The 12,692-nt window shown below is 49.7% G+C and overlaps 1 protein-coding gene across 2 annotated transcripts in view; it reads left to right on the top strand.

Moving 5' to 3' along the window:
* The first annotated feature begins 243 nt into the window (after positions 1–243).
* Positions 244–12,692, top strand: part of LOC311231411 (egl nine homolog 1-like) — a 67,128-nt gene continuing 54,679 nt past the window's right edge. For both annotated transcript variants that reach the window (XM_084317989.1, XM_084317990.1), the window contains exons 1-2: positions 244–1,074; positions 3,036–3,366. In XM_084317989.1, coding sequence (XP_084174115.1) covers positions 434–1,074; positions 3,036–3,366 — 972 coding nt within the window. In that variant the 5' untranslated portion in view covers positions 244–433. The remainder of the gene's footprint in view (positions 1,075–3,035; positions 3,367–12,692) is intronic.

Raw genomic sequence — 12,692 nt, forward strand, 5'->3', positions numbered from 1 at the left:
ACCACAGATGAATGAATGAGGCCCCCGGCTCCCTCTCTCTCTCCCTCTCTCTCTGCGGTTGGCCCTGACTGGCCCTGCCGACGCGCCGCTGTGACGTAGGGGGCTGGGTTACTTTGGGCTACGTGCGAAACGAAGTTCAGGGGGGGAGACAAAAACAGCGGAGCGGCGCCATGCGACTCAGGCAGAACAGCACACTTCTCTCTCTCTCTCTCTCTGGAGGACGGAGGAGTGTGAGTCCGACATTTGGATTTCCCGTGGTGTCGGCTCGACCCCCTGCTATATAGATAAGAGGGTTCAACGTGGTGTCGCGCAGAATGACATTATTGTTTAGCCGGCGAGCAGAACCAGAACCAGGGTCCTCGATGGTACAGTGTGCTGCCGCTGCAGCCGGGTGCATTGTTTTGGGCACTTCTTTAATAAAGTTGAAAGGCAAATGCGCGTCAGGGGTGTTTTAAAGAGACGCGCACGACACGCGCACACACGCGCACGACCGGTCATAATCATGGAGCAGAACAGCGTAATAAAGGTGAGCCCGGATCTGGACCAGGACCAGGAGGAGCGGCAGTACTGCGAGCTCTGTGGCAAAATGGAACATTTGCTCAAGTGCGGTCGCTGTCGGAACTCGTTCTACTGCAGCAAGGAGCACCAGAAGCAGGACTGGAAGAAACACAAGCAGGTCTGTAAGAAAGAGGCCGAGAAGAAACCGGCGTCTGGTGAGTCGCAACAACCAGAACCAGAACCGCAACCGGCAGAACCGCAACAACCGGACCACCACCACCACCACGCCGCCGCGCTGCAGGAGGAGCCGCCGCTCAGGAAGAAGGACACGCGGCAAAGTCGCACCGCTTCCCACCAGACGAGCAGCGCCGCCGCCGCCGCGCCTTCCAGCGCACCAGAGGCGGACGAACAGGCGGCAGACTGTGTCACTTCGGCCGCGGGCTCGGGCAGCAGGGGGCCCAATGACAGCAGGGTGCCTCCTGACAGCAGTGTGCTGCTACCTGACAGCAAGCAGCACGATGGAGCCGGGGATGTAGGGACGATCAACTACACCACCAAGCTCAGCGGACCCATGAGGTATATTATGTATATTTCTCTCCCACCCACCCACCCACCCCTAATGTACAGTCCCCTCCCCATCATATGTATATACTCTGTCAGGATCTATGGGTAACAGTACTGTATATTTGAATATCGTATACAAATGTAACAGTACTAAATACCTGTATGTCATGTATGTCCCTAGCCCCTTTCGTGACTTTCGGTTTCCAAGCCCGGGGCTTTTGTGACCGGAGTCACTTGCTCACACGCCCCGATTACCCAGTAGAGAAACGACCAAGCGTCATCAAGGGGCTCGCGGTGTGTCAAGAATACATCAGATCTGAATTTCAAAGATACCCAGCGTACAATATGGGTCTAACACAGCTTCACGATGGGGTTTGGAAGCTCGGAGTTGCTGATAAACATTTTAAATCATTTTCATAAAACGAGTGTACTCACAGAGCGAACCTTGGCAAAATGGCTGGTGCGTCCAGCGATCACTGCACTCCCTATCGGTCCCTGTTGGTCATTACAACAATACACAGGAGACGCGCTCAGCAGATTCTACCCTGTAATGGCCTATAGGTAATGACCAACAGGGACCGATAGGGAGCGCAGTGATTGCTAAACGCACCAGGCATGCGACAAGGAAAGTTGCAGAAGGAGAAGACGCCATCTTGCTGCCAGAGTTCGCTGTGAGTAGCACTTGTGTTTCCCAACAATGTTTTAAACTGTTTATTGGCAACTCCGAGATTCCAGACCCCATCGTGAAGCTGTGTTAGACCCATATTGTACGCTGGGTATCTTTGAAATTCAGATCTGATGTATTCTTGACACACCGCAAGCCCCTTGATGACGCTTGGTAGTTTCTCTACTGGGTAATCGGGGCGTGTGAGCAAGTGACTCCGGTCACAAAAGCCCCAGGCTTGCAAACCGAAAGGGGCTAGTATGTCCCTATGCCATAAATGTCATGTATGTTGTGTGTAGTGTATGTAATAAATGTCACTATGAATTGAAAATGGGGGACCCTGATGTAAACTAGACGAAAGTGTTTCTCTGGTCTGCATCCCCTTGACAGTTTCAGAGCCATTGCTTAACCTTGATTTACCAGTTGAATGCCACCATCCACTTCAATGTTAGCTTAAAAAACGCCTAATCTATGTTTTAAATTATGGCTATGTGTCTAATCTGCCCGTCGCTTTATCAATGACTCGTTTGCAGTCAACATTGTCGAAGCGGATTGTTTTTTTATCGGTTCATTTTCGTTTTATAGCATTTTGAAAACCCCTCGTTTTCAAGGAAAATATAAAGATTCCATAAAAGACATTTACTGGAATATTCTAGAATACACAAAAACGTTGTAATTTTTCGGCCTATTTATGAATAGTTTTCAAATAAACGCTCGATTATCGATAGTATATGTGTACGTATGGACGCAAGCTGAAAAATCGATTCTCTTATTTCCTCCATCAGCGATCGCGCACACACACACATAGGGCAAACGCTGAGATCTCAGCGAATACAACTCTGTTTATCCCAAGACTGGTATAATAGATTCCTTACCTCAGATCAGATGTTCTCTAAAAAGATCATTCCAATTCCAGGCTGATTCCCGTCCCGCGATGACTTCCATGTTGATCAGACTTCTTGCCAGCACAAGGAACCAGCTGGCTCCGCCTCTACATATCTACAGATCCCAGGTCAGTCTAAGTGACTGACCTGCAGTTACACAGGGATAGACGATAGGGGGCGCTTTTTTCCATTCTGAGCTCCTGTAGGAGCTGGTGTACCAACGGGAGACTTGGTTGATGAAATATGATTTCAGATCGCTAATAAAACGATATTTGTCGTCGTCGTCGGCACTCAGTGGGGGGGGGCTAATAAAACGAGATATGTCGTCCGTGGCACTGAAAGGGTTAACAATTGTGTGTATTGAACCGTACTGTATTGTACCCAATCTGCAATCTGTAAAATAAAGTTTTCATTCATTCATTCAGGTTCCACTCTCGGAAACTGGCAAGTGAATACATAGTCCCCAGTATGAATAAACACGGCATATGCGTTGTGGACAATTTCCTGGGCGAGGAGACCGGACTGAGCATCCTGGACGACGTGCGCTCCCTCTACGACACCGGGAGGTTCACGGACGGACAGCTGGTCAGCCACCGGAGCGACTCTTCCAAAGACATACGAGGAGACAAGATCACCTGGGTGGAAGGACGGGAGCCCGGGTGCAAGAAGATAGCCGTGCTGATGAGCTGCATGGACGACCTGATCCGGTACTGTGACGGCAAACTGGGCAACTACCGGATCAATGGAAGGACGAAAGTAAGTAAGCCAAACGCAACATTATTATAATTATTTATAAAAGATGATACGTCGTCTCCTACAGCAGTAAACCGTATAGCAGCAATAACATTATTATTATTGTTGTTATTGTTATTATTACTAGTAGTATCATCAATTATGGTTGTCTTGGACACAACGGCAATGGTTCCTTGACACATGCTCAGTACATATCACCCCCTACAGGTAGACAGCCGTGGCTCAACCAATCACATATCATGTAACTAATAATAATAATAATAATACATCTATTTTATATAGCGCTTTTCCAGATGCTCAAAGGCGCTTTACATGGGTAGAAGAAACGAAACTATGGCAAAACAAAAACAGAACAAAAATAATACATGATAAAATAAAATGACAGAATTAGAGGTCAAAAGCAAGATTGAAAAGGTGGGTTTTGAGGGCTGATTTAAAATAAAAGATGGCAGGGTGTTTTGCATGTATTGATTTCACAACCGTCCAATCAGACGGAAGCTCTCTAAATCAGCTTCTATTTGGAGTTGCAGTTGCAGCTTGAAGTTGCCTGAAAGTCTACTGTACATGTTACAAAGGGTCAGATTAAACCGAATATATATATTTATTGCCTGAGATCCCATGTATAATATTTGTATATCGTTGATATCCCCTGTATATTCCTTGTACAATATATATGGAATATCCCTTTACCTGGTAGCAGGACAGACCATAATATTCGTTCTCCTATTGGAAGCGATCCCCCGGCGCCACTGCCTTACCCCCTCGAGCTGACTTCAAAGGTACCGACGAGATATGTCTGTACATGCCCAGCTTCTGCCCATGAATACGGCTACTGAAATACGAATGGTACTATTTGTTCACAGCGCACATATATATGGCGCAAGTAAAGTAGAACTTCCTCTTAGTCTCTTAGCCTCTTAGTCCCTTGTCCCGTTCAGTCTCGTTCAGTTCCAGTTATCCAAGCAACGTCTCACCCACTACGCAACGTGGGCAGAGCAGGGCTCGCATTGCCCCAAGATAGAGCCTCGTGTTATCCTAGTACGTTGGTTTAACGTATCGTTCTCTATTTATTAGTAAAGCCTTCATTACGAGTCAAAGACCACGTGGAGTGAGTAATTGTGCGTCTACATAGAGCACTTATTGCCCGTGCTAATAGTATAGTAACGTCAAGTTCAACCGTGCACTACCGCACCGGAGGATATCTACACCGGACCAGCAGCACCACGGAGGATTTACACCCCGCCAGCAGTGCCACTTCCCGGCAAGGACTATTATTCTTCATTCTTCACCAAGCTGCTGGAAGCAGAGAACTGTCTACACCCACTGCTGTGGGATCCACGTGCCCGTGGGGACATCACTCAAGCCCGTCTCTGTCGCACCAGAGACTCCACGGCTTTCACCTACACGGCGCGCATCCTGGGACCAGGCTGCTTTTCCCCGCTGACTCAGGGAGTAAATACACCGTCTCCAGGTGTCTTGCTGAAGCTCCGTGGACCATTGACATTCCTAGAGCATTGCCCCCCCCCTGCTGGCTTACAACCGGTAGTACACCCCTCCCCAGAATATACCATAGAGACCATCCTTAATATTCATTATTGATTTGCCTGCACATTCTATTTGCCTTATAAGCGCATCTAAAGTGACAAAGTAATGTAATCTAATATCCCTTTTATGTAATAAATATTCTAACCGAGTATTTTGTGTGGAAAACCGTGTTATTGTGGAAGTGTTCTAATCTAATATACTTGTGTACAGTATTGGCCAGTAGTACATAGACGGTAGTGATTTAATGATATCAGTACTTGATTAATACAGTCAGGGAATTGTACCCCTCAGTTACAATTGGTCCTTCGATAGCCGGAGAATAATTAGCGTAATATTAATATAATATTAATATTGACATGGCCGATGACGAACACTCCACAAACGGTTCTCCTAAGCTAGATCGCCCGCAGCGCAGACGGCAGCCACCTCCCTATCTAGAGGCATACTCTGTCAGTCCAATACCTAGCTTTAAAGGGAAGTTAAACGCGGAAAAAGTAGAAAGTAAAATTATGTCTGACCTTAACAACCAGGTTACCCCGACCACAGAGGCCCTAGTGGGTGCTAATGTAACTGACCAAGCTCACGGTGGGGACCAGGAGGGAACTGACACGACTTTACCCCCAGACAATACCGAAGAAATAGCCCCCGACCAGCTCCGGGAGGAAGACAACCCTAAAGAGACGCGCACCCAGGAGACGGATCTCCTCGGTACGCAACAGGAGAACGGATCTCCAACAAGTACTGCCGGGAGCCGATCGCCCCGAACGGCGTCTTCCCCCAGCGAGGCGGACAAGATGCTGGCGCAGGCACTCATCGCCACCCTGGCAGCCTCCACCGAACGCGATCGACTTCAAGCGCAACAGACGTGCGAGCGCGAACATTTCGGCGAGAGCGCTTCCAGGCGCAACAAAGGAGCGAAGACGACCGAATAAGACTGGAGACCAGACGCCTCCAGACAGAAGAGAACATCGAGAGAAGCCGCGCCGACGTCGCAAATGCACAGCTCCACGCCGCCCATGCCAGCGCCAATGCCCAGCGCGACGTCGCCAACACACAGCGCGACGCTGCCCAGGCCAGCGCCAATGCGCAGCGCGACATCGCCAATGCCCAGCGCGAAGCAGCGCGCGACGCAGCCCATGCCCGGCGCGAGGCAGAGCGCGACCGGCTGCAGGCGGAGCTGATGGACAAACTGGTTGCCATGGCGACACCCCCTCACTCCGCACGGAGCTCCCAGAGATCGTCAAGACATGGGTCTAGGACACATTCCCCTACCCGACGAAGCGACCCGGGACCCCGCCTACAGGAGGATCCTGTCCACGTCTCCGAACCCCCTCCCCAGCCGGTCCATACGAGACCTAGCAACCGGGGTACAGAACCGAACCACGCCGAGAGACTGAACAGAAGACTCCAGGTCCTAGCAGAGGAAGAGGAGGAGTGTCAAGCCGACCAGCAGCAACGTGCTCTGGCCCAGGAGGCCCAGTACAGCCCCGACCCGCAGCAACGTACTCAGGACCAGGAGGTCCAGTACAGCCCAGAAGTCAGCCCCGAGGCCCTGCGCTACAAACCCCCGACTCAACTCACGGGTGAGTTTGACGCACCGTCAGCCCCGAGGAACAGCACCTGGGTACCCGACCTTCGGTACCCACCAAGTACCAGCCCAAGACGACACGCAAGAGGAGACTCGCCTAGGAGGCCTCTCCCCCAACGCTCACCGATGTGCCAGTCATCCATGACATCATACATTGCCACGCCGTCATTTCCCGACTTCGCCTATGAGAGTCGAGCACAGTATACGGAGCTCCGGATGTGCTTAGAGACAATGATGGTGGATGTCGCTGATGAACGCCACAAGTATGCAATATTACTGAAGCACCTGAAAGTACCGCGAGCGCACAATATAGCGCTGGCCTATGCCACCTCTTCGACACCATACACAGCAGCCCTAGCGGCGCTGGACCAGAGATATGGACGTATATGGGATTACGTAATAGAAGAGATAAGGCATATTGACCGCTTACCCCCAGCAACAGACAATCGCTCACTAGACGACCTGTCAATCAAAGTGCAGTCCCTGGTAGGGATGCTGGGAGCGCAACGGGAAAAGGGCATGCATGAGCTATACGCCAACTCTAACGTCGAGAGGATTTTGGAGAAGCTGCCACCCGCAAGACGAGAGCGTTTTAGGCGGCAGAGAGACTACCGGGATCCCAACGGCCCCGAACCATCCCTCCTTGATCTAGCCGACTTCCTGGCGAGAGAAGTCAGCAGCTTACGACTGGATACGTTCGGGCGGAGCACGCCAAGCTCCAGAGAGGGACCCAGGAGAATAAATGATGGAAGAAGATCGGTGACTGTCATGCACCAATCAGAGTCAGTACTGCAGCACCAGAACCACAACACCCCCTCGACGAAAGAGGACCAGTGGAAGATTGAGTGCCAGTACTGTGAGGGAGACCATCGGCTCCATCAGTGCGAAGACTTCAAGAAGCTGACCACGGACGATGTGAGCCAGTGGGTCAAGGACCACCGCCGCTGCGCGCGCAGCCACCTAGCAGCTGAGTGCCACTTGAAAAGGAAGTGCAGCAGGTGCGGTGGCACCCACCTGGAGGTCCTGCACGACATCAACAGGCGTCAGCCAGGACAACAGAGTGGGCCCGTCGCGGTAATGTACCACGCCGAGGCGGTGGCACCAGCACCGAAGAGCCCCCAGACCGCTCCCTACTGTACCTACTGCGACGGCGGACACTGGCTGGCACAGTGCGCCGAATATAAGACACTGAACCCCGTCCAAGTGGACCAGTGGCGTGAGGCGGCCCAGGCGGGCGCCGCTTACCGCGCAGCACGGTGCGGAGCCCACCAGAAGGTCCAAGACAACCGACCAACAGGAGTGCTCCACATTGACCAGCACAGCGAGACCCCCCGAGTGCTCCTCAAAGTGGTCAGAGTGCTCCTGAGCCACGGGGACAAAGTCATGGACACTTACGCCGTCCTTGATGACGGGTCAGAGAAGACCCTTCTGCTCGCGTCCGCTGCGGCCCAGCTGGGACTGCGGGGGAGCGAGAACCAAATGACGATTCGGACAATAAGAAGAGATTTAAAGACGATAAAGGGCAAGAATGTCTCCTTCACTATCGCAGCAAGCGGGCAGCCAGAGCGACGGTATAGGATTACAAATGCTTTCACCAGCCAAGAAATAGGACTATCACAGCACACCTACCCCATCCCACAGCTGATGGATAAATACGCGCACCTGCGTCAACTACCTATCCCGCTCATAGACGGCGCCACCCCGACCCTGCTGATAGGCTCCGACCATGCAGACCTCATCGTCCCGATAGACCGGGTCCATACCGGAACCCGAGGCTGTCCTGCAGCAGTCGAGACCCGCCTAGGGTGGACACTACAAGGCCCCCTCGCTAAATCTCTCAACCGAACAGCAGCCACTAGCTGCCTCCACTCCAGAGCGACAGAAGAAGACACCGGCCTCTCCCCCGTACAGCAGAGGCTATTGACATTAAGCGAGAGGCCCATGAGAGAACCGTGGGTACCAGAGGGAGTTCGGAACTCCACCCCCCTCAGCTGCGCTTCAGACGTAGCTGACCTCGAACCCAGCACCCCAAGCGACTCCTTGACGGGGCGGCCGGGACCGGCCCCTCCTCACACGGGGTACAGAGCGAACAAGAGAAACAGACGGAGGAGGAGAAAGCACAGCCAAGCCCAGATCAAAGCAGTCTCAGGCCCGCTTCCTCCTAAGCCCCCCTTCATCCCTTCCAGTCGTCATGACCATAGACCAGTCACCACCCCGAGCTGCGTGGCCGGCCGGCCGCGTAAGCAAAGTGACCACTGGTGCCGACGGAAAGGTCAGAGTGGCAGAAGTGCTCGGCCAAGGGCGGATCTACAACCGACCCGTGGCGAGGCTGATAGAGTCGCCAAGGCTCCCCGACTCGCCTAATGACGACCATGACCCCTGACTTTGTGAACTGCCCGACCCCTCACAGACATTGAGTAGTGGACAGTGCGGCTTAATCTGTCTCTGCTTAGCTAATTAGGTGGGACTAATTAGGGGGCGGCTGTTACAAAGGGTCAGATTAAACCGAATATATATATTTATTGCCTGAGATCCCATGTATAATATTTGTATATCGTTGATATCCCCTGTATATTCCTTGTACAATATATACGGAATATCCCTTTACCTGGTAGCAGGACAGACCATAATATTCGTTCTCCTATTGGAAGCGATCCCCCGGCGCCACTGCCTTACCCCCTCGAGCTGACTTCAAAGGTACCGACGAGATATGTCTGTACATGCCCAGCTTCTGCCCATGAATACGGCTACTGAAATACGAATGGTACTATTTGTTCACAGCGCACATATATATGGCGCAAGTAAAGTAGAACTTCCTCTTAGTCTCTTAGCCTCTTAGTCCCTTGTCCCGTTCAGTCTCGTTCAGTTCCAGTTATCCAAGCAACGTCTCACCCACTACGCAACGTGGGCAGAGCAGGGCTCGCATTGCCCCAAGATAGAGCCTCGTGTTATCCTAGTACGTTGGTTTAACGTATCGTTCTCTATTTATTAGTAAAGCCTTCATTACGAGTCAAAGACCACGTGGAGTGAGTAATTGTGCGTCTACATAGAGCACTTATTGCCCGTACTAATAGTATAGTAACGTCAAGTTCAACCGTGCACTACCGCACCGGAGGATATCTACACCGGACCAGCAGCACCACGGAGGATTTACACCCCGCCAGCAGTGCCACTTCCCGGCAAGGACTATTATTCTTCATTCTTCACCAAGCTGCTGGAAGCAGAGAACCGTCTACACCCACTGCTGTGGGATCCACGTGCCCGTGGGGACATCACTCAAGCCCGTCTCTGTCGCACCAGAGACTCCACGGCTTTCACCTACACGGCGCGCATCCTGGGACCAGGCTGCTTTTCCCCGCTGACTCAGGGAGTAAATACACCGTCTCCAGGTGTCTTGCTGAAGCTCCGTGGACCATTGACATTCCTAGAGCATTGCCCCCCCCCTGCTGGCTTACAACCGGTAGTACACCCCTCCCCAGAATATACCATAGAGACCATCCTTAATATTCATTATTGATTTGCCTGCACATTCTATTTGCCTTATAAGCGCATCTAAAGTGACAAAGTAATGTAATCTAATATCCCTTTTATGTAATAAATATTCTAACCGAGTATTTTGTGTGGAAAACCGTGTTATTGTGGAAGTGTTCTAATCTAATATACTTGTGTACAGTATTGGCCAGTAGTACATAGACGGTAGTGATTTAATGATATCAGTACTTGATTAATACAGTCAGGGAATTGTACCCCTCAGTTACAGTACACAATATGAGCAATATCTGCCTGTGAGATATCAGATTGGGAGGCTGTTGCAGCATAAAGCGGTCCGTCTGTCAGCTGTTCATCACAGGCTGCTGGTATAGGGATCTCATGTTCACTGCTCAAACACACTTGAACCAGGAACGTGCATTTGCTCTCTGGCACCACTATTCACTGTTGTATCCAGTCTGACACAGGATCGTGTGTGTGTGTGTGTGTGTGTGTGTGTGTGTTTGTGTGTGTGTGTGTGTGTGTGTGTGTGCGCGCGTCCGAGTCAGTTTACACCAAGAGGTTATCGTGTGGCCCTACTGTACATCAGCCACCTTACACTCATCCCTCTAAACACCCCACATTGGGACGACAGTGGCTCAGGAGGTATAGAGCGGTCGTCTGGTAATCTGAAGGTTCCCCCGGTTAGATTCCGACTCCTCCCGGCATCATGTCCAAGTGTCCTTGAGCAAGACACTTAACCCCCTAATTGCTCCCGATGAGCAGGTTGGCACCTTGGCATGGTGGTCGCCTCCGCCATCAGTGTGTGAGTGAATGGGAGGCACAAGTTGTAAAGCGCTTTGGATACAAATCCATTTGCAAACGTGTCAGAAATCAAAGCGAAGCTATTCGAAGCTATTCATCGTCAAATATCTTCTGCATTTCTTTACGCATAGAAGAACCCCAAACTAATGGTCTTGAGTATTTTGTTCAGTAAAAGTGATGGATTACATTAGGTCAGACTCGGTATTGATTGATACCTAAAAAATATGGTCCAAGTAACAAAGTATTTAATGTGAAGAGTGGGCTCCACCAGGGGGCTAATATTACATGGAACATCACTAGGTTGGCACAGACAGGCCATATCATCACACAAAGGTTGATGATTCCACTGCATACATAGCCTGCAGCGCAGCAATGCATCTGCAGTGCAGAAGGAATGCAATGACACAGCGGTATAATGCCTTCGTTCTCTCATTTGAAATCAATGAGCTTCTAAATGAGAGCAATTCATTCACTGCGTTGTCTAGTGTGAATCGGGCATTAGTGTGTGTGACGTTTGCAGTTCCCCGCCGTGGAGCTGAGCATGGGATTTGATTTGGCCTAATGATGAGACCATTTACATTTGATTACTTGAGCCTAGTGCTGCTCTCATATTCCATTAGTCGATTAATTTGTCAGTTTGGTCTTGGTCCACCAAGGCTTTGTTAGATGATTCATCGATTTTTTTATGCTTTTCTTCATGTTGAAAGATTCTCTCCTGAGAAATTATGAGCACATCTCTGGTCAGCACTATATTTAAAATGATCAGCACATCTCTGGTCAGCACTATATTTAAAATGATCAGCACATCTCTGGTCAGCACTATATTTAAAATGATCAGCACATCTCTGGTCAGCACTATATTTAAAATGATCAGCACATCTCTGGTCAGCACTATATTTAAAATGATCAGCACATCTCTGGTCAGCACTATATTTAAAATGATCAGCACATCTCTGGTCAGCACTATATTTAAAATGATCAGCACATCTCTGGTCAGCACTATATTTAAAATGATCAGCACATCTCTGGTCAGCACTATATTTAAAATGATCAGCACATCTCTGGTCAGCACTATATTTTAAAATGATCAGCACATCTCTGGTCAGCACTATATTTTAAAATGATCAGCACATCTCTGGTCAGCACTATATTTAAAATGATCAGCACATCTCTGGTCAGCACTATATTTAAAATGATCAGCACATCTCTGGTCAGCACTATATTTTAAAATGATCAGCACATCTCTGGTCAGCACTATATTTAAAGAGGTTCATCTGCATGTGGAAATGTACATTTATCAGATTTTTTTAATGAAATCAATTGGTCAACAAATCCTATGACTGTCTGTTAGTCGACTCAGGACAGCCCTGTTTGAGCCGTACACATACAGCTTCGTATCCGGGAGGCTGAGGGTGTGTGTCTTGGATGGGGATGTGGTGGGGATTGATGTGTGGGGTGGGGTGTTTGGAAAACTGACTGTTCCGGGGGGATGAATCCCACTCACGAGAAACTACTAATATGTGATTCTTGCAGGGAGGGAGTGCAGAAACATCTGCACTCCTATCACAGATAGCTGATAAATGACATTATTAAATGTGGCGTAATACTAAAACAAACTAAAAGCTCAAGGACTCCTATAGGAGCCAAAGCACTCATGAGTCATACCTTATTTCTATTGGCTTAGTTGCAGACACTGTTAAAGTCTACATTTCAGAACACAATGGGGTTTAGCTGTATATTTAGGTTATTGTATTATTATATGAATGTTTATATGTTTATTTTTATAACCGTACATTGAAACGGCATTAGGAATATTGATTGGATTTAGATAAAGTAATTGAACCGTCTTATTTGTCAATTCAAGGCAAACCTTGCCTCTGTGCGGGCAGGGGCCAGTGGCTAT

The sequence above is a fragment of the Notolepis coatsorum genome, assembly GCF_963971535.1.
Source record: "Notolepis coatsorum genome assembly, chromosome: 7".
In the NCBI taxonomy this organism is placed as follows: Eukaryota; Metazoa; Chordata; class Actinopteri; order Aulopiformes; family Paralepididae; genus Notolepis; species Notolepis coatsorum.